The 22,317-nt window shown below is 44.5% G+C and overlaps 1 protein-coding gene across 1 annotated transcript in view; it reads right to left on the minus strand.

Moving 5' to 3' along the window:
• Window positions 1-5,633: 5,633 nt before the first annotated feature.
• LOC115091814 (paired mesoderm homeobox protein 2A-like) overlaps window positions 5,634-22,317 on the minus strand; it is a 36,738-nt gene continuing 20,054 nt past the window's right edge. Inside the window, 1 exon segment of the mRNA XM_029602042.1 lies at window positions 5,634-7,119. Coding sequence (XP_029457902.1) covers window positions 6,685-7,119 — 435 coding nt within the window. The 3' untranslated portion in view covers window positions 5,634-6,684.

A 22,317-nucleotide genomic window follows, 5' to 3' on the forward strand; every position in this document is an offset into this window, starting at 1 on the left:
AACATTGAGCGTCCGTTCTCCCAACCAGACCGGCTGGCACATTTTAAAAAATTTTTGGTTCCTTCGACTTAATATCGCCAGGAGGGTGCGGATTGGCCGCACATTTTACTTTCGGTATCCCGAGTGACTAATAGCCTCATTGACCTGCATTTGCATGGGACGAGCGCTATTAGTTTCCAGGGGGTTTTCAACGCACTCAGCCCCTTACAGTATAAGGGGTAATCCGTGTATTAAACAGTGCGCCTAGCCAAGCCCAGTTTCCAGAATCGGCTCAATAGTCTTGGGACTGCAGTGAAAAGGCGCACCACTTCTAATTGGATAGCAGGTTGCATCTCATTCTGTTGTACCTAGGGCAACCTGGCTTTAGAGAGAGGGTGGGTAATTCTGCTCCTCAAGGGCCACCACCCGATGGAGTTTGCAGGATATCCCTAATGCATATGCATGAAAGCTTTGCATACAGTTTCAGCAGTGTGCATCCCAATCTATCTCATGCATATTAATTATGGACGTCCTGAAAGGCTGGCTGCTTGCTGGAGCTCGAGGACCAGAATCGGCCACTCTTGCCTGAGAGGGAATGTCGAGGCCCATGATTTTAAGGGCCTGGTGATGGGGGTTGCCCATCTAAGGTCTGCCTCCATTCAGGATAGGTGCAGGGGTGGAAAATTGACTTCAGTTCATATATTCTCATCACGGTACTGTCTGCACATGGCCTTCCAAAGGGTTTGGACTGTCCGCCACCGTCTCCTTGAGAGGCAGCGTCCAAGTCCATCCCTCCTAGGGCCCATTGTCTTCCCTGTTCCAAAAAAAAAAAAAGGGGGGGGATTCCCAACCCAAAAATGTTCCAACCCCTTCTCCATTCTTGTTATTTTTGCCTATTGTTGTTGAAAGACTACCCTTGCCCATGTGTGAGACTCAAACTGCTTGTCTTTGAGAAAGTACCTGTACCAGGAGTTCTTTGAAGACAGCAGTTCATCAGTCACCCAAACTCAGCCTCCACTCTTTTGCAATTGACCTCTCCCGAGTTAAACTGAGGGGCGCCACTGAGCACTAAAAAGTGGGTATTGCCATGCATCGGCACTGAAAGGCTTTAACCTTTTCCAGAAGGCTCTGAAATAAAAATATATTCGGCCCCAGTCGCAGTCAAGTGTGCTAGGATGTGCGACTGGTGCTGTTCCAGAGCACTCATCTCCTACAGGAAGTTGCAAATCTGTGCCGTGTGACCTTCAGCCAACAGATAACAAGAGCTTGTACTACGTGGCCAGGAGAGGGCATTGTTTGGAGTCGTTGGTAGAAGTAGACGGCCCCTTTTCTCACCATCTTCTTGGATTGAGGCGCCAAAGATCGGCTGGCCTGGGGGGAGAGGCTGATCCAGCCCTGGAGGTGGGGAAGGTTCATTTGTTATTTCAGACCACCATCCAGGTTCAGGGTGAGGCCTGTAGCCTTGATGTCTCTAGAAAAAGGATTACACCTTCCACCAAGCCCAACTGGGCTGCTCGTGAAGAACTGCAGCTGCACGCTTTGTCCCCACTTTTGGATGTAGGGCCTTGGGTAGAACCAAACTAAACCAACTCTACTCCAGGACCTGTTCCATTGCAAGAGGAAGAAAAAGATGCAATCTTCAGTTCCTGCTTCAATAAATTAAGTTTTATTTGGATTAATATAATTTTCAAATGAGTTCAATAAATTACAGAATACCTCCCCTTCCCCCAATATTGTTATACAACATCCAGCTAATACGTCTGCATAAGAAGGGGTCTACAAAGTGAGATAAAAGGTACAGATCTCTGCTTCATGGGGTGGCAGCTTCACTGGGAACCATTCCTTCAGGTCCGTAAAGAGCTGCGTTCATCTCTTTAATTAAACTGAGTGATATTAGCACCTAAAATGCCAGCTCCTTGCCTTCAGGAGCACCCTAGGGAGGAATGCTTGCTGCGCACTGGGAGGACAAGACGTCATAGAAGAAATGAGACAAATCAGAGGTCTGCGGGTATGGTTTATTCGGTGAAGGGGAGAGGACTCTAAAGTTAAGGCCATACCGGATTCATGGACTTAGATCCACTCGTTTCCCCAGCAGGTTGGAAACGCCATAGCCTTGCGGTTTTGAGCTGGTATCTGTTCCTAAACCTCTAACCTCGGTATTGCTAAAACTAAGAAATAGCAAAAGGGTAAGACACGTGCTGTTTTCTTCCAAAAGACTGAAACATAACCCTACGGGGTTTGAGGTGGAACAGATTGGGCAGTCCTAATGAGAGCTGCTCTTGTAAACCTCATCCTCTCCTCCACTTACAGCCCAAACCAAAGCCAGAGAAGTTTGCCAGTTCCAGAGGCCTCCAAATCCGGGGCAGTCTGAGCCAGTCCTGGTGAGGGCCCATTCCCATCTCTGGACTTGCACTTCCAGTCTCTCCATGAAAAGCCAATACCAAAAGCAGGACTGGCTCAGACTGTTCCCGAGTTGGATCCATCTGCTGACTGCAGGTGGTGGGATTGGTATCATATCCAGCCTTCATTTAATTCAAGATTTATTTATTTTTTTTAATGAACCTTTTTAGTTTTACTGAATAACGTGATCCATGGCCTGCAAATTGTTAAATGCATATTCTACACTTTCAACTCTTTGGGACAATGTGCAGTGGGGTGATTTATGGGTTCCACATGGGTGTCCTCAACCACCTTCTATCCTGGAATTATCTCCCCTTGGGAGTGCCGAGCACTATAGATTGGGAAAGCCCAGTGGTAGAAAACAGAAAGGGATGGCTAGAGCACAAAGATGGGGGTGGAGGTTTCTAGAATTACTCCAGCGGGCTCAGGGCAGCTCTGAGGAGGTAAGAGGAAGTTACCTACACATTCTTGTGTCTTGTGTTATCCTGGGGTCTCAAAATGGTCTCCATGGAATCCTCACACTAGTCCCAGTAGGGCAGGCCCAAGGAGGGTACTGTACATGAGCCCTGGACATAAAATCTGATGGAAACCAGTGGTGCTGTGGCTTCTGTTAACTCGGGTGATGCATAACCCAGTCCTCCTACCCTTGTGTTGTTTCTTTCAGCCCAAAAGGAGCCTGTCTTTCTACAGAAAAGCAACCTCAAAACTCTGTCCACTCTTCTACCTTCTTTGGGCTCCAGAAACACAAAAGTAACTGGGAGGGTTGAGGGTGTTTTGGGGATCAAGATTCTAGTTCCAGGCCTTGGGTGGGGTATAGTCCTTTGTGTTAAATAAATACTTCTCATAATTCTGAATGATTAAGTAGGATATCCCTCCATCAGCATATGGGGAGGGTGGGACATTGCTTTGAGGTTAAGAAGATTCCTTGGTTGGCCCTCCACAATCCTCCCTGCCTGGCACATAAAAGTGAACATTGATGACGAGGTCCCCTTATGCTTTGCCCTCTGTAGCTGGAAGAGATTCAGATAAGACTAAAGTAATGACTAGGTCTCAAAATGTCTCCTTTAACATTCTACTTGAGAAGAACTCAACATGGCCGAGACATAATTTTACCAGAAGAAGCTCTTTTGACTTACTTCATACACTTGCTGTATCCTTGTTAACACACAACACCGATGTTAAATAGAAACAGAAAGTGCTTCTCACATGCATAACGCTGACGTGACCAGACATTTGACAGCATTTAACAAGTAACTTTTGGTTGTTTTGATCAAAGTGTGTTTCTCCTGAGCCGTTGCCATTGTGTTATACTTGGTCAAGGTCAATTCAGTCCCTTTAAAAGTATTTTGCAAAGCCAAAAAATAAGCTCTCATAAGACAAACACGTGTGGAACACACTCGGTGATCTCAAGAGGTCACCATTACTCCAGTGACGATACAACATCTTGGAGCGAATCTATTTCATGGCCTGGCTGAACAGTCCGAGCAGTTGACCTGCATTTGGAGGAGTCTGCTTGTGTTGATATTGAATAGGTTCTAACTGAGGGAAGAAGGAACAGTACAGCAATGCCCCTTCTCCTGGTAGGAAGCTGCCACTCCACCGTGGAACATCTCCCAGAGACTGGTGAACCACCTGGTTCATGTCCGCTATTCCAACCAGTAGGTTTCCAGCAGCTGGATGATTGTATGTTATTTAGCCAGTGTTCAGCCTCCCCCACAGATCATGAAATTAATTAATCCAGCAAGATTCAAGTCTTTTCAATTCCCCCTCACTCCAAGGATAACACCCTCCTACGGAGGGGCAACCACATCCACCTTCATAATCTTCAGTGGCATCCCCATAACTATTGGCAGAGCCTCAAAAGCCACAAAATTCACGTACAGTAGCTTGAAAAGTCTGGCATTGTATCTTCAAATTTGCTGTTCATGTCACGTCTTTCAGGGAAATACACTCTTATGGAAAGGTGCGGATTTAGGCCCTTGTAAATTCCATAGGTTTGGACACGGAGGGGTCCAGTTGGCCATTGGCCTATTGATGCATCTGTGTTAGTCTACCTTTCAAAGGTTATTTCCTTCAGAGCAGAATCTCTGTCATAGTTTTCTCTCCTCTCTCAGACTTGGAATTTAATTATTTGCTTTTCCGAAGTCAAGCATAAGGTGAGTTACAATTCAGGCGCAGTAGTTAGGTCCCTGCCCCAGAGAGCTTATAATCTAAGTTGGTACGTGGGGCAAGGGTGGGTAAATGTATCACGCTATCTGTAGGCTGTATTTCTTGTGTGTGTGTGTGTGTGAGATAAAGGAGAAGGAATGTGAATACATCTCATGGAAACAGAGAATCCAGCCTTGCATAAGACCCATCCAGTCTGCCCAATTTACTTCGTGCAATCCCATCCACCCCGGCTGAATGCTGGCTTGCCCTCACTTTTGTGCACAAGTTATTTACCTCCATTATGGGGTTTGTTTGTCTTTTCTGAGTTTGCCCCTCACCTCTTCACAACTAAGAATCCTCCGTGCTTAGCCCTGGCCTCCTTGACTTGTGATACTGCCTTGGCCTCCGCGCTCTGGGAATAAAGATTTTCTGACGCTGCCTCATTTCTAGCCAACGGGCCGATACAGTAAGGTGCACACTGTTAACCCGTGATTGGACACGCGTTTTTGACGCGCTAGCGTTACCCCTTATTCAGTAAGGGGTCGAAAACGCGCATCCAACCCCCCCCCCGAACCTAATAGGGCCATCAACATGCAAATGCATGTTGATGGCCCTATTAGGTATTCCCGTGCGATTCAGTAAGTAAAATGTGCAGCCAAGCCGCACATTTTACTTTCAGAAATTAGCGCCTACCTTTGGGCAGGCGTTAATTTCTGCCGGCGCCGGGGAAAGTGCACAGAAAAGCAGTAAAAACTGCTTTTCTGTGCACCCTCCGACTTAATATCATGGCGATATTAAGTCGGAGGTCCGGAAAATTTTAAAAAAGTTAAAAGAAAAAAAATTTTGAAATAGGCTCGCGGGTTGAAAACCGGATGCTCGATTTTGCCGGCGTCCGGTTTCCAAACCCGTGGCTGTCAGAGGGCTCGAGAACCGACGCCGGCAAAATTGAGCGTCGGCTGTCAAACCCACTGACAGCCGCCGCTCCTGTCCAAAAAGAGGCGCTAGGGACGCGCTAGTGTCCCTAGCGCCTCTTTTTACCGCCGGCCCTAATTTAAATAAATTAAATTACTGTATCGTGCGCACAGGAGAGTGGCCTGGGAGAGCGGGTGCTTGCCCGCTCTCCCGTGATTTTTACTGTATCGGCCCGCAAAAGAGCGTGTCCTGTCTGAGGGCGTGGCAGGCCAGCCAAAACACGCCCGCTGGTGTGAAAAGGCAAACACTTTTTCAATGTTTGGCGATCCAGCTCTAAAGCAGAAGGCTAGCTAAGTCCTCTGGGCTGCCACAATATGTGTGTGGTGGGGGATGCTGAGCGAGCCTCTGCTACTTTCCTGAAGATATCGTTAGCATCTCCTCCAAGTTTCTACAGTCACACACGGCACTGGCTTTAGCACTAACCTGCGTCATCACCCAGGGCTTAGGGCTTTTTGAGACAGATTTTGCTTGCCTAAATGCCTGGCATCTGTGGAGCAATGGTTCCATCTAGTGGCCACTGTGTGGGTTACAGGTGCATGTTAGAAGGTATAAATAAAGCAGGGCCAGGCGCTGAATATTGAATAATGCGGCTACTGCCACTGGTTCACCTCACGGCAGATTCATGCCCGGTTTTCTCGGCAGGGAATAATTTGGATTTTCCACTGTGTAGAATTTATTTTTTTTAGTAATTCCTCCTTTCAGCAAGGGCTTAATTAGTCTCAGCACGTCTGATAAACTGCAGCGGCTCAAGCTGCTAGATGATGGGAGCTTTAAAATAACGAGGAACTGCACACCCATGTTACAGCTGCCATACGAGTGTCCCCTCCCTCTGCTGCTGCTCGGGTCATGAGAAAAAGGCAAGGGGGAGGTTTATGCCCAGCCTGCACCGAAGCCCACCCAGGGCTCTGCTTCCAGCACCAAGGAATGGATGAGGAGTCCAGGACTGGACTGGAGAGATGGATTGCTGAGGTCCCCCCAGGGAACCCCAAGACTGCACAACCGGAGAAGGGTTTTTACCCTTTCCCAAAGTGCTGGTACTGCCCGGTGCTGTCCAACCGATGGGAATCAGAGGGAGAGGAAAGCTTCAGGACCAGATGAGAACAATGCCACCCAAATGTTTGTGTTCTTTTTGTCTTTTTTTATTATTATTTTTCTTGCTCTGTTTGGTTAGTTCAAGGCTTGGGCTTAGAATAGGTTTGCCTTGAGAGCGTTGGGCTTCCTGTGGAAGGAGGAGAGGACGCCAGCGAAAGGTCCAGGCACTGTTTCGGCCGGCTGCCATGCCTTCAGCAGGTCGGCTGCGTTGGCACTGCCGCTGCTGGTGGTGACTCCAGGCCAGACGGGCGCCTTTAGCGACTGGCTCCCATGGTTGGGCATCAGGCCACCGCCCGAACCAGGGCTGGGGCTCAGGCTGTTCCCTGGGCTGTTGAGGCTTCCACTGGTGGGCAGGGAGGCTGTGCTGTCGGGGGTGGGACTGCAGTTGGACTCCTTGGACTCGTCGTCTTCCGAAGAGGACCTGGCGTCGGATTTCTTATTGACGGTGGAGCTGGCGCTGCTTCCTCCTTTGGAGTTGGCTGCCCTTTCCTGCTTTCGGAACTTGGCCCGGCGGTTCTGAAACCAAACCTGCAAGACAGGACAAAAAAAGGAAAGAACTGAAGATGGGTAGGACAAATATTAATCCCAGACATCTGCACAATAACCGCAGCCAGGGGACTCTGTCATCTCTTAAGGAGGTGCAAAGCAGAGAAGGTGCAGGAATGCAGACGGATGATGACTGCAAAGAAACCTGATTGCGGGGATTAGCACTCACTGTCCCTGTTTTAGCATTTGTACGGCGGTGCTGTGTGAATAGACAGGGATACAATGAACAGTCCACATAAGTCACACAGGCAAAATAGTTATTTCCATGTCCCAAAGAGCTTACAATCTTGTAACAAACCGTGCACTGAAATTCTGCCCACAGTTTCTTAATGCACAAACTGAAAAATAATTGAACTCCCGATGCAGTAAGCCAATGGTATGCTAATGTATCAGGAGGTTTAGCACAGCAAGCTAACCTGAAAATGTGCACAAAAGATATGTTTAGTGCACATAAAATAAGAATTATGTGGATAAAACATGTTATGTGCACACAGAGTCTTCTGTGCATGATTTAGACATGCATAACATGCGTTCAGAGCATACATTGTGCTCCTAACAGCAGTATGAACAAAATGCATTGTTTTATGTGCATAAATATTAAATATAAGACCCCCCCACACTATGAACTCCAGGTTCATCCACATAGACTAACACTAGTCCACAAACTTTACTCCACTGTGACCAGGAGTTACATTTCCAGCATTAAGAACATAAGAACATGCCATACTCGGTCTGACCAAGGGTCCATCAAGCCCAGTATCCTGTTTCCAACAGTGGCCAATCCAGGCCATAAGAACCTAGCAGGATCCCAGGGGGTAGACAGATTCCAAGCTGCTTATCCCAGGGATGAGAAGTGGATTTCTGCAACTCTAGCATAATAACAGTTTATGGACTTTTCCTCCAAGAACTTGTCCAAACCTTTTTTTAAATGCTGCTACACTAATAGCTTTCACCACATCCTCTGACAATGAATTCCAGAGCTTAGTTATGCATTGAGTAAAAAAATATTTTCTCTTATTAGTTTTAAATGTATTACCCTAATAACTTCATTGTGTGTCCCCTGGTCTTTGTACTTTTTAAAAGAGTAAACATCTGATTAACATTTACTTGTTCCATTCCACTCATGATTTTATAGACCCTATCATATCCCCCTTCAGCCGTCTCTTCTCCAAGCTGAAGAGTCCTAACCTCTTTAGTCTTTCTTCATAGGGGAATTGTTCCATCCCCTTTATCATTTTGGTCGCCTTTCTCTGTCCCTTTTCTAATTCTGCTAATCTCTTGAGATGTGGTGACCAGAACTGCACACAATGCTGAAGAAAACACGAGGTAAGTCTGTGAGCCCCTCTGCGTTGGGGACTAATAGCACATGCCTTGATTAACATGTGAATTGCATGGAGGAGCACTACGCTATGGGGTTGATTTTAAAAGGTTGCGTGCGCTACCTGGCACGCGCACATGTACTCCTGATTTTATAACTTGTGCACGCAAGTTATAAAATCCGGGGTCGGCGCGCGCTAGGGGATGCACAATCGTGCACCTTGCGCACGCCGAGCCTCGCAGCCTTCCCCCATTCCTTCCCCCTAACCTGACCTTCCCACCCCTTCCCCTAACCTTTCCACCCCCTAGCCCTACTCTAACCCCCCCCCCAAAAAAAATTTTTGTTTTACCTTTTGCGCCTGCCTCTGGACAGGCGCAAATTGCATGCACCGGACGATTGCCGGCACGCGATCTCTGACACAGTGGCAAATGGCTGTGTGCACATCTTTACTCGGGGTTGTGTACACACGTTTTGTGTGTAAAGCTCCTTGCTACATTGGAAGTACAGTTCTTTGCACAATAATTGTGCAGGTCCAGCCTACAGCACTTTATTACATCAGGGCCTCGGTGAGAGAGGAAAAGGCAATATCCAAGCAGTGCAACGATATCCAAGCAGTGCAACGATTTGCAAGCAGCGCAACAATATCCAAGCAGTGCAACGATGGAAGCAGCGGCAGTGATGCTGTGCTGGCAGAGCGCAGAGGAAGAGCTGGTACTGGGGAAACCAGTACAGCACCACCTCGATTTGCAGGCAGGACTTCAGGGCTGGGGACTCTCATTTTACTGTTGTTATCACTGCTATGTGTCCTTTTTAGCCTTGTATTTCAACCATTTTTAAGTAATACGTTGGCTACGTGTACAACTTGCCACGACAATAAAGTTTCCTGAATCTGAAGAAGGACCACAAGGGGTGAGCAGATTCCAGAAATTGGGGACATCTCGGAGGGGGCAGAAAATGAGTGGATGAGAGAGAAGCAGGGGTCACTGCAGGGTGGCATGCACTCCCCCTCCGCCAGAGCCATAGCTCGGCAATGTGGCACCTATGGCTTATACACAACACAAGCTGGAAGACTCTGTTAAATTGCTGGGGTTTTTAATTTAAAACACTATTATTTACAATCCAAAAATAGGCATGAATGTGGCCTAATCCCCCCCAAAGTATGATCTGTATTTAGGTGATCCTAAATCTCTACCAGTTCCAGATGCAGTTTCTTCTGTGCTGTGCAAAATACAACGGTATCATGAGATGCCTCTCCCCTCCTCCTCTCCCTCACTTTCCAACCACTCTCATTTCCATTGGGGTAAGGTTTGTGATTGACACTTAAAACAAAACACGTGCCACATGGCAGCTGCCACTTCCTGGAAAGTTTCTACAACAAGTTTTCCTTTCTTCTGTTCAAAATCACAGAACATATAGACAGACATGGTTTAATGGAACAAAGTCAGCATGGCTTTACCCAAGGCAAGTCTTGCCTCACAAATCTGCTTGACTTTTTTGAAGGAGTTAATAAACATGTGGATAAAGGTGAACCGGTAGATGTAGTATACTTGGATTTTCAGAAGGCGTTTGATAAAGTTCCTCATGAGAGGCTTCTAGGAAAAGTAAAAAGTCATGGGATAGGTGGCGATGTCTTTTCGTGGATTGCAAACTGGCTAAAAGACAGGAAACAGAGAGTAGGATTAAATGGACAATTTTCTCAGTGGAAAAGGGTAACAGTGGAGTGCCTCAGGGATCTGTACTTGGACCGGTGCTTTTTGCATTCTTTACATCAAAAAATACTTTTGATCCCCCTTCTTCCATGAATATGAGCTGCAGGAGACATGGAACCGGTCATTTTCAATAGCTGCTCCTATTCTTTGGAATGCTTTATCATGCAAATTACACGAGAAGGATTATTTGCATTTCAGAAAAAAAATAACTGAAAACTGTTTGCTCAGGCCTATATTTGATAACTAGGCTGTTGCATGGTTTTAATAGATGACATTTAGTGATTACACATTTTGTTTTATTTTGTGAGATTTGTATATGTTATATGGATTGGAGAAGAGTGGTGGTGGTTCCACTTCACAAGACTGGTAGCACAGAGGAGGCTGGGGTGGTGAGAAAATTAATGGAGACGCTGCTGAAGGAAAGGATAGTGAATTATCTGCAAGCTGTACCCAAGGGAGCATGGAGTCATCAGGGGAAGGTCCTGTCAGACAAATCTGATTGATTTTTTTGATTGGGTGACTAGGGAATTGGATCAAGGAAGAGCGCTCAATGTGATCTACTTGGATTTCAGCAAAGCTTTTGATATGGTCCCGCATAGCAGGCTTGTGAATAAAATGAGAAGCTTGGGAGTGAGCACCAAGGTGGTGGGGTGGATTACAAACTGGTTGACTGACAGGAGACAGCGTGTAATGATAAATGGAACCTTCTCTGAAGAGAGATCACGCCACAGGGATTGGTGTTGGGATCAGTTCTGTTCAATATCTTTGTGAGTGACATTACAGAAGGGATAGAAGGTAAAATTTGCCTATTTGTGGATGATACTAACATCTGCAATAGAGTGGACACGTCGGAAGGAGTGCAGAGAATGAAAAGAGATTTAAGAAAGAAGTGCAGAGTCCTGCATCTGGGGTGCGGCAATCCAAAAGACCTGTATGTGATGGGCAGTGAAAGACGAATTCACATGGACTAGGAGAGAGATCTTGGTGTGATAGTGTCCAAAGGCGGTGAAGCAATGTGACAAGGTGATAGCTAAAGCCAGAAGATTGCTGGGCTGCATAGAGAGAGGAATAACCAGAGAGAAAAGGAGGTGGTGATGCCCTTGTACAGGTCCTTGGTGAGGCCTCACCTGGAGTACTGTGCTCAGTACTGGTGCTCATATCTCAAAAGGGACAGAGACAGGATGGAGGAGGTCCAGAGAAGGGCGACCAAAATAGTGTGGGGTCTGCATCGGAAGACTTATGAGGAGAGGCTGAAGGATCTGAATATGTACAGCCTGGAGGAGAGGAGGAGCAGGGGAGATAGGATGCAGACCTTCAGATGCCGTTCAAGTATGTATGGACTTTGAACCTTTTCCATTGGAAAGAAAACAATAGAACTAGGGGTCATGAAATGAAACTCCAGGGGGACGACGACTCAGAATTAACGTCAGGAAATATTTCTTCATGGAGAGGGTGGTGGAGGCCTGGAATGTCCTTCCGGAGGAGGTGGTGAAAAGAAAACATTCAAAGAATGCAAACGATTATGGGATAAACACTGTGGATCTCTACAGGCTAGAATGACGACAGAAATGAGATAAGCATGCAGAGGGGTAACTTGTAGAGATTGAATCGTGTCCTCGATCGTCTTAACGATCGATTTCGGCTGGGAGGGGGAGGGAATCGTATTGTTGCCGTTTGGGTGTTTGAAATATCGTGAAAATCGTGAGCCGGCACACTAAAACCCCCTAAAACCCACCCCCGACCCTTTAAATTAATCCCCCACCCTCCCGAACCCCCCCCCCAAATGCCTTAAATTACCTGGGGGTCCAGCAGCGGTCCGGAACGGCAGCAGTCCAGAACGGCCTCCTGCAATTGAATTGTGTTGTCTTCAACCGGCGCCATTTTTCAAAATGGCGGCGCAAAATGGCGGCGGCCATAGACCAACACGATTCAACTGCAGGAGGTCATTCCGGACCCCTGCTGGACTTTTGGCAAGTCTTGTTGGGGTCAGGAGGGCCCCCCCAAGCTGGCCAAAAGTCCCTGGGGGTCCAGCGGGGGTCCGGAAAACGATCTGCCGCGAATCGTTTTCCGTACGGAAAATGGTGCCGGCAGGAGATCGACTGCAGGAGGTCGTTCAGCGGCGGTCCGGAACCCCCGCTGAGTTAAACTGAGGTAAACAATTTTACTTTAGTTGTAACTATTGTAAATAGATCCTTCTGTAAATAAGTTCCTTTTATTTTTATGGTTGTTCTTTATTCTCTATTTCTCGCTACCTATCTTTCCCTCTCCTCTCCTGTCTCCCTTAGCCCTCCCCTCTTTCTGGCCTGCTCCCATCCCCCGCCCCCTGTTCATTGTAATTCCTCCTTTAATTGAGTTACTTGTAAACCGGCGTGATGTGCCATACGAACGTCGGTATATTAAAAGTTGTTAAATAAAATAAATAAATAAATAAATTTAAAGGGTCGGGGGTGGGTTTTAGGGGGTTTTAGTGTGCCGGTTTTCCTGCCCTCCCCTTCCCCCGATTTAACGATTTTTGACGATAAATCGGGGGAATTGGTATTGTATCGTGGCCCTAAAGATTTTTGACGATTTAATATATATCGGACGATATTTTAAATCGTCAAAAAATGATTCACATCCCTAGTAACTTGCTGGTACGGCGATTACTACCCTTAGTAGAAGGCATGGAGATTCTTACCCTTAACCAAGATGCTTTGAGGGCTTTTAATCCAATTGCAACTTTGCTCCCCGCTCAGACAGCAGGGGGGGGGGGGGGAGAGGAATTGGATTCAGATAACAACAGAGGGCCCAGACTTCCATGGTCTGGGATACTGATACATAAGAACATAAGAAATTGCCATACTGGATCAGACCGAGGGTCCATCAAGCCCAGCATCCTGTTTCCAACAGTGGCCAATCCAAGTGCCCAAACACTAAGTAGATCCCACACTACTGATGCTAGTAATAGCAGTGGCAATTCCTCAAGCCAACACGATCAATAGCAGTCAATGGACCTCTCCTCCAAGATCCTATCCAAACCTTTTTTAAACCCAACTACACTAACTTCACTAACCACATCCTCTGGCAACAAATTCCAGAGCTTTATTGTGCGTTGAGTAAAAAGAATTTTCTGCTATTAGTTTTAAATGTGCCCCATGCTAACTTCATGGAGTGCACCCTAGTCTATTATCCGAAAGAGTAAATAACCGATTCACATTTACCCATTCTAGACCTCTCATGATTTTAAAGACCTCTATCATATCCCCCCTCAGCCGTCTCTTCTCCAAGCTGAACAGTCCTAACCTCTTCAGCCTTTCCTCATAGGAGAGCTGTTCCATCCCCTTTATCATTTTGGTTGCCCTTCTCTGTACCTTCTCCATCGCAACTATATCTTTTTTGAGGTGCGGCGACCAGAATTGTACACAGTATTCAAGGTGCGGTCTCACCATGGAGCGATACAGAGGCATTATGACATTTTCTGTTTTAAAAACCATTCCCTTCCTAATAATTCCTAACATTGTTTGCTTTTTTGACTGCTGCAGCACACTGAGCCGACGATTTTAAAGTATTATCCACTATGATGCCTAGATCTTTTTCCTGGGCTCCTAATATGGAACCTAACCGTGTAACTACAGCAAGGGTTATTTTTCCCTATATGCAACACCTTGCACTTGTCCACATTAAATTTCATCTGTCATTCAGATGCCCAATCTTCCAGTCTCGCAAGGTCCTCCTGCAATTTATCCCAATCCGCTTGTGATTTAACTACTCTGAATAATTTTGTATCATCCGCAAATTTGATAACGTCACTCGTCGTATTTCTTTCCAGAGAACACGCTGTCAGGCTTGATGATGCGGCTATTCATCCAAAAAATAGTCTTTTTTGGAAGCAGCAATTGATTATAAGTTTTTTTGTGACATTCCTTTTTTTTGGGGGGAGGTAAATATATTAAAAAGCACTGGTCCAAGTACAGATCCCTGAGGCACTCTACTGTTTACCCTTTTCCACTGAGAAAATTGACCATTTAATCCTATTCTCTGTTTCTTTTCTTTTAACCAGTTTGCAATCCATGAAAAAACATTGCCCTCTATCCCATGACTTTTTAGTTTTCTTAGAAGCCTCTCATGAGGAGCTTTGTCAAACGCCTTCTGAAAATCCAAATACACTACACCTACCAATTCACCTTTATCCACATGTTTATTAACTCCTTCAAAAAAATGAAGCAGATTTGTGAGGCAAGACTTCCCTTGGGTAAATCCATGTTGACTTTGTTCCATTAAACCATGCCTTTCTATATGCTCTTTGATTTTGATCTTTAGAATAGTTTCCATTATTTTTCTTTGCACTGAAGTCAGGCTAACTGGTCTGTAGTTTCCCAGATCGCCCCTGGAGCCCTTTTTAAATATTGGGGGTATATTAACAACCCTCCAGTCTTCAGGTAAATGGATGATTTTAATGATAGGTTACAAATTTTAATTAATAGGTCTGAAATTTTTTTTCCTTCAGAACCCTGGGATGCATACCATCCGGTCCAGGTGATTTTCTACTCTTTAGTTTGTCAATCTGGCCTACTACATCTTCTAGGTTCACAGTGATTTCGTTCAGTTCATCTGACTCATCACCCTTGAAAATCATCTCCAGAACTGGTATCTCCCCAACATTCTCATTAGTAAACAGTATGCAGACATAAGAGAAAAAACCCAGGACTGCTTCTATGGCCAAGTCCTAAAGGAAACAAAGAAAGCGTGCATGGGGGTAACTTGCTGGTATGGCCGTTACTACCCTTAACCAAATAAACCTTGATACTGTTGATGCAACTCCAACATTGCTATCTGCTTCAATGGCAAGGGAAAGGAGAAAATGATTCAGACAGCACACAACGAGGGCCCCGTCTTTTATGGTCTGGGGAACTGATAAGCATGGGGGTAACCTGCACAGAGCAGCAGTTACTGCCCTTAACAGAAGCTATGAAATTACTATCCTTAACCAATAAGCCTTAATGCTTTTGATGAAACTGCAACATCGCTCTCTGCTTCGAAGGATGGGGGGTGGAAGGAAGAGGAATTTGAATTCAGAGACAACCAACACAAGCCATGACTTTTTTACAGTCTGGGGAACTGATGCTCAGACATTAAGGAAAAAAACACAGGACTGCTTCTATGGTCGAATTCATAAGCAAAGCAGGTCAAGCAGTACTGACTGATACACGGGGGTACCCTGCTCAGTGCTGCAGGTGCTGCTATGGAAGGCTTGCTGAGCAGTCCTTTTCCGCTGTCATTTCTATGACAGCCTGACTTATAACAGTTCTAGCAACTATGCACTTTACAAACGCTAAACCGTGTATATAAATTTTTAAGAGAATGTTTACAAATTTATCATGAGGTATTCTACCTGCACCTTCGCATACCCCAATGTATATCTTAATCTCTCGTCCCCCTCTTATTTTTCCTCCTCCAAGTTATACATCCTTGTTATAATGTAACTTTACTCTCCTTCAAATTGTATTTACTGTTTGGTTGGTTATAGTTCCTAATTGTTTGATGTAAACCGAGCTGATTTGATTTGTATCAAGAAATTCGGTATAGAAAAGCCTTTAATAAATAAATAAATATGTGCTTTTTGTATGATGATTATATGATTGTTTTGGTAGTTTTATGGATGTTATCCACTTTGAACAATTCTATTGGGAATTAGTGTAATGCAAAAACGAATAAATAGTTAAGGATTGGGCATGATGGTTGAAATGAGAGTCCAAGGAGTGAGGAAAGAAGGCCAATAAGAAATTAGGGAAGAAGAGAGGGGGGGGGGGGAAATGTGAGGACTGGGGGTGGGGTGAGAATGGGAGATGGAAAACTGAGTTGGTAGGTGAGAGGTTAGAAAGAGATGGGACTGAAAGGAGAGGGGAAAGGAGGGGAAATTTAACTGAGTGGACAGAGGAATGGAGAAAAAAGATGAAAGGGAAAGCTCAATGTAGGGAAGAGAAGAAGAGAGAAGGAGAAAAGAAAAAGAAAATGGAAAGGAGACACTGGAGGAGAATTTAGGAGAAGACTAAAAAGAGAGATGAAGACCAACCCAATTACAAAACGAAAATGCCCAGACAACAAAGCTTGAAAAGAAAATATTTTATTTTCAGTTTACAGAGAGTGGAGTATGTCAGTTTTCTTATATTTTTGCATTTTGCTCAGAACAGGAGGACATGCATTTCTGTTTCTTATTCTTTAGTTTTACACTGCATGCAGAGTCGGGCTTCTTGGAGTTTCCATTTCAGTTTTTGTCTGCATGTTTGTTTCTAATTTGTGCTCCATTATTTTGTATTAGGTAAGGGTCGGTCTGCGTTGTGTGTGAGCGAGTGACAGAAGTGAAGGACTGTTAGTGTTTCGTGTCTGCATAGAAATCTCTAGTAGTTCAGCTTGTTCCTTTTTCCCAATAGGAGGGGTAGTGGTGTACTAGGGCCTGTATTAATAGAAATGTCCTAGGAATGTTGTTGGGAGAATTTCTGTGGATCAGGAGATGTAGGATTTATATTTAGATCCCAGACTGCCCTGGGAAGGGGGTGTAGTGAGGGGTGAGAGGATAGCGTCTTGGGCTGAGCACAATATTCTGGAAGGTGGTCTAAGCATGGTCACTTCACACAGGCTGATCCAGTCCTGCTTTTGCCCCCAGTTGTTACTAAGTGAATTGGGGCTGGTTTTATTCCAGGACGGCGGCAACTCCCTGGCTGTTGCTGGGGAAGGATTGACTCTATTGTGATGTGTGTTGGAAGGGGAAGAGTAGGTTCCCCTTGACTATTTCGATAAAGAGGGTGGCAGCTCCAGAACTACCGCCGCATACAACTGACCGTGGGAGAAAATTGTGTTTAAATATACTGGTCTGGGCAAGAAAGTGCAGTCTTCTCCACAGACGGAGGGATTTTAATGGTGGTTCGGTCCAGAAGCACCTCATTGAGGGCTGCTAAGGTGAGAGAATCTGAAGGAGGGAAAAGGGGAATTTTGGGAGCTGACTGGAGTCTTTGGAGAGGTCATGTGAGTTGAGATACTTGAAGTATGAAAGAGGAACTTGAGGGGGAGGGGAGAGAAGCTTCCAGACTCAGAGAAACACAGCATGCAGAGAAGAGGAAAGGGGCAGGATAGAGCTGGTCTAGGAGGAAGTGTGACTCTTACACTAGCAGAAATTAAAAAGGCGAATAAATTTGGCAAAACAGTAATAGTGGAGGATTTCAGTTACCCCAGTATGGATTGGGTCAGCAACTCAATGGAACATGCTGGAGAAGTTAAGTTTCTAGCAGCTGTTCCTAGAACTGATAAGGGAGCAGTTACTTTAGATCTAGGCCACAGTGAAATGCACAATCAGGTTACTGTGGTGGGGCCAAAAGGCAATAGTGTTCATAATGCAATCAAATTTGACAATCACTGGAGGGAGGACATTAAGTAAAACTACTGCAGTAGCATATAAGTTTTAAAAAAAGAAGGCTATGATAAAATTAGGAAATTAGTTAGAAAGAAACTAAAAGGAGCAGTTGCAAATATCAACAGTGTACATGAGACATAGATATTATTTAAAAACACCATCTTGGAAACCCAGATAAAATGTATTCCATGCATTAAAAAAGGGTGAAGGAAGCCCAAATAACTACCAGCAAGGAATGGAGAATAAAACAGAAAATATCACATTACCTAGGTATCGATCCATGGTGTGACCTCACCTTGAGTACTGGGTGCAGTACTGGTCGCTCCATCTCATAAAAGCCAGAGCAGAACTAGAAAAGGTGCAGAGGAGGGCAACGAAAATAATAAATGGGATGGAACATCTCTTTTATGATAAGAGGCTACGCAGGGTGGGGCTCTTCAGCTTGGAAAGGAGACGGCTGAGAGGGGACAGGATAGAAGTTTATAAAATCATGAGTTGGATAGAATGGGTAAACAAAAGATGGTTATTTACCCTTTCAAATAATACTTAAACAAGGGAATATTCCATGAAACTAACAACCAGCTGATTTAAAACAAAGTGTAGAAAATATTTTTTCACTTGGTATACTATCAAGCTGTGGAATCTGTTGCCAGAGGACATGGTCAGGGCAATGATCATACCAAGGTTTAAAAGAGGTTTGGAGAAGTCCCTGGAGGAAAAGTCCATAGCACATTATTAGTCAGGTAGACTAAAGAAAGCTATTGCTATCTCTGGGAGTGAGTAATAGGATCTGCTGGGTAATTGTGACCTGAACTAGCCACTGTTACAATTGAGCCCAGCATCCTAGCCAGGATGCTGGGCTCAATGAACCTTGGTCTGACCCAGAACAGTGTTTATTAAGTTCTTAAGGAGCTTGGAGAAGTGGGGGACCATTCCTAGAGAGTAAGAGAGCCTGGCTCAAGGATAGAAGAAACATTCCAAACAGAGTTCATAGAGAAACAGATATACTGCAAAGGTTTAATGCTTGATACAGGGATAAGGCTGTGTTTTAAAAATGCTTGATCATAGACAGAGAACAAAAAAGGTTAATGCAAAGACTGGAAAAGTATGGTATCTTCCTGTGTAAGCTTTATGACTGCATGCCTATGTAAACAAATACCAGTGCTGCCTTTAAAATGCTTAATGCAGGATAAAAAGCTCAATGATCCAAGATGGCCGACCCTGCTGGTTGTGCGTGAGAGAGCTCTGTTTGGGTCTTGTCAATTTTTACCTTAAAATGCCACATTCTGCAAGAAAATGGCAGGCTAGGGAAAGGGAAGCCCTGCCTGCATCTTTACCTCCGATTTCTGGCCCGATGGACGCCCATGTTCAGCGGATCGCAGTGGATCCAGGAGTTGCCTTGCTGGGAGGCATCCGGGAAGAAGCATTGCCTGACTCCTCCCCTGAGCTTCATACCACCTTATCCCCAGAGGAACAGAGGGTTCCGGCTAACCCTGCGGAAGGTAGACCCTTTGACCAGCCCTGTGTGTTCTTATTACCCGAAGGTGGACAAACCTCGTGTGGCAGATCGAAGCAGATATATCAGAGATGGTTTCTGAGCTTTCTTTACCATTGCCGGGAGCCAGGGATCAGGCCAGAAGCACTGGGCCTCAGTCTGTGAATGGAGGAGCACTAGTATTGCCTCAGATCATAAAGGCAGATCTGGTAAGACCATCAAATGTTAAACACAAATATCTTTAACCAAATGGCTCCTGTTTACAATTATTTGGGAAATTTTGATAGCCATTTAAAATGTGTGGAAAAAGAAGTCTTGATGAATAAGAACTCTATTGACTTATTGGACCAGGATTCAAAAAATAAATAATCTCTTCATGCCTCTTTGATTAAAGAAAATCTGTTATTCTCTACAAGGTTGGAAAATATGGAGAACCTGTTAAGAGGAAAACATTTACGTTTTATAAATTTCCCCAGAGATCAACTTATTCCTCCAAAGGACATGTGGAAAAAATGTATGATGGAAATCCTTAAGCAGGCACTTCCTCTAGCATCACGAGTTTATTATATTCCTCCCTTTAAAAGGAAGGATTTATCAGATCAGAAAGGGGTTCAAGTTCTGACTCCTGTTGTGCCTCCTCGGTTGAATCTTCCAGGTATACTTGAAACTACTCAGAAGGACTCGGTCACTCCTGCTACGTTGGTAGTCGCGTTTCTTCTTGAAGCTGACAAGGGGTGGACATTGAGGATGTTCTTTCGTTACGGTTTAGAAACCTTTATGGATCTTAAAGTTAGTATCTTCCCAGATCTGTCCAGGGTGACTCAAAAAAGAAGGAAACAATTCTTACTGTTAAGGCCCAGGATTATTGAGATTGGTGCCTTGTTTTTGCTTAAATTTCCTTGCAAATGTATTTTTAAATACCAAGGTCTTTCTTATTCTTTTTTTCTGCCAAATCAGTTTTCTTTTTTTCTTTTAAGATAAAACTACATCTGTGCTTAGCTCTTCTCCAATTGTGACTGAGAGAGTGATATTGCTGGCAGTAAGGTTCGTATAATGTTCTAGCACTCCGTACAGCAGGTTCTTTTTCCTTTCTGTATTATCAGATTAAATGTTTGCCTGTATTGGATCCTTATATCGAGGGCTTGAAATAAGAACAGAGATATTACGATTTTATGTTTTTTGTATCACGATTGTTTTGTTTATGTTATCTCTGATTTCAAATCAAGATGTATCTTTTTCTTGAAATATATTTTTGTTAAACTCATAAATAATGAATACATAAAAATGCTTAATGCAAAGCAATGTATGCCTTAAACTGCTACGAGTTTGTTTCCAGTAATTAGAGCTGATCTCCTGCTGCTTTGAAATGCTCTGTAAACCGAATGGCAGCAAACGGAGGGCTATGCAATGCAGATATAGCATTGCTTTTTAAAATCTTTCTAAATGCTGTAAACAAAGAGGGCAGGAGAGTGAAAACATGTTTTCATACTTCTATGATCATCTACATAGTTGGGGAAAAAGAGTAAACTGTGAACAATTGTACCGGACGGGTTAAAGATGGTGATTTCAGAGAATGGAAACTAGAAGACAGATGGAGGGGAGACGTGCCAGACTGAAAAAGGAGACATGTTATTGCGTGTCACAACCAATAAGAGGGGAAGACCAGGGACAGTGGTGCCAATAATTGTAACGTGAAAAGGGCAGAATGCTAGGACCAGAGTGTCGTGCCCAGCCTGTATAAAGGTTGGAGACAAACGACGGGAAATTAAGTGTAGACTGGCCATCGAAACCGAAGACATGGCTGGTCGCGTGACGCACTTCTCAGCGCTGGTTTCCCCGATTCCTGTTCCCATGCAGTTACTTCATTTGCCTAGAGATCCTGTCTGCAGTGATCACCTCCTAGAGCTGATTTTCTCAGGGAAATAATTTGCATCCAACTTGTACATAGCTTAGCTTTCTATTCAATGTGCTCTTTATTACCATTTGTATTTTATGTTGTGCTGTATTGTAATCTATTTTATTATTGCTAGAAGAAATATATTAACTTATTATAGCTAAGAAAAAATATGACCACTTTTTACCTATAATTACCTTCTCTGAATATTATTGCTATTTATATAGGAATATAACATACAGGAAACAGGGGGAGGGTGGATGAATGCCTGGTCAGTTACTTTGTCACTAAAACACAAGGTGTTATTAGCACTCAGATATGCCATCAGAAGAAGGCCATGAGTTATCAACACTAGAATGTTCTAGCAACAGATCCCTATGATGTAGATGCAACAGTGTTTTTATCCAGTGCAAAAAGCTGACTCAGATTTATCAACGAAAATATATAAACATATGGTGGCAGAAAATGAGAGCAATGTTTGCACTGTAGGAAAGCTTGTAATCTTTTAAAATGCCACCAACACAGAGTCACACCGTGCTATCACTATGAGATCATCTGTAACCAGAATTCAACAATTTATCAGCACTAACAGATCTCACCCTGTGATCAGCATGAAGACACGCTGTCAAGTGAACAGGTACCGGCAAAACTCAACAAGCTATCAACACTGGCGATAACCTACTCACAAAGGTGTTATCAGTCCAAAGAGAGCCCAATGTGCTAACGACACAATGAGAAGTGAATGTGTTATGAGCACACAGATATCCTATATCCAGAATTTAATATGTTATCAGGATGCAAATACTGTAATGAAACACTCATTAGAGCTCACTCACTGCTATTTCAATAGGTTGAAACTCTAGCAAAGAAAATAATTGTTCCCAGCACAAGGATGTTTTGCCAACAAAACTCAGTGTGTTTTCAATATCAACATAGGAATATATTATCAACAGAACTGCATGAGCTAGCAACAGAGACCAAAACGGCCTTCATAGGCTTGTGGACCCAGTTCCTTGGGCCAGCTAGGGCTGGGGGGCCCTAAGGAGGCAGCAATCATGGACCCTCCGATGGGGCAGGAGTCCCATTCATTGCTCAGCAGTGACATCTACTGGCCGGGCTTGGTGCTTGTGCACCAGCTGCTGAAGGAAGCCATCGGGGCCTGGGGTCTCTAGCAAAAGGTCCCTCGGTGCAATCGCTGGGTCCGTGGAGGGACAAAGCATAAAATGGTGGCAAAGAAAAAAAATAGGACAAAATATAGTAACACATAAGATGCTGGCAGGAAAGGACCACTTGGTGCACCCATGGTGCCCATTCATACCGGCTGGAAGCCTGCTCCAGGTGTCCATCACCTTCTCAGTGGAAAAGTCTTCTCTCGCT

Source organism: Rhinatrema bivittatum, chromosome 5 (genome assembly GCF_901001135.1).
Source record: "Rhinatrema bivittatum chromosome 5, aRhiBiv1.1, whole genome shotgun sequence".
In the NCBI taxonomy this organism is placed as follows: Eukaryota; Metazoa; Chordata; class Amphibia; order Gymnophiona; family Rhinatrematidae; genus Rhinatrema; species Rhinatrema bivittatum.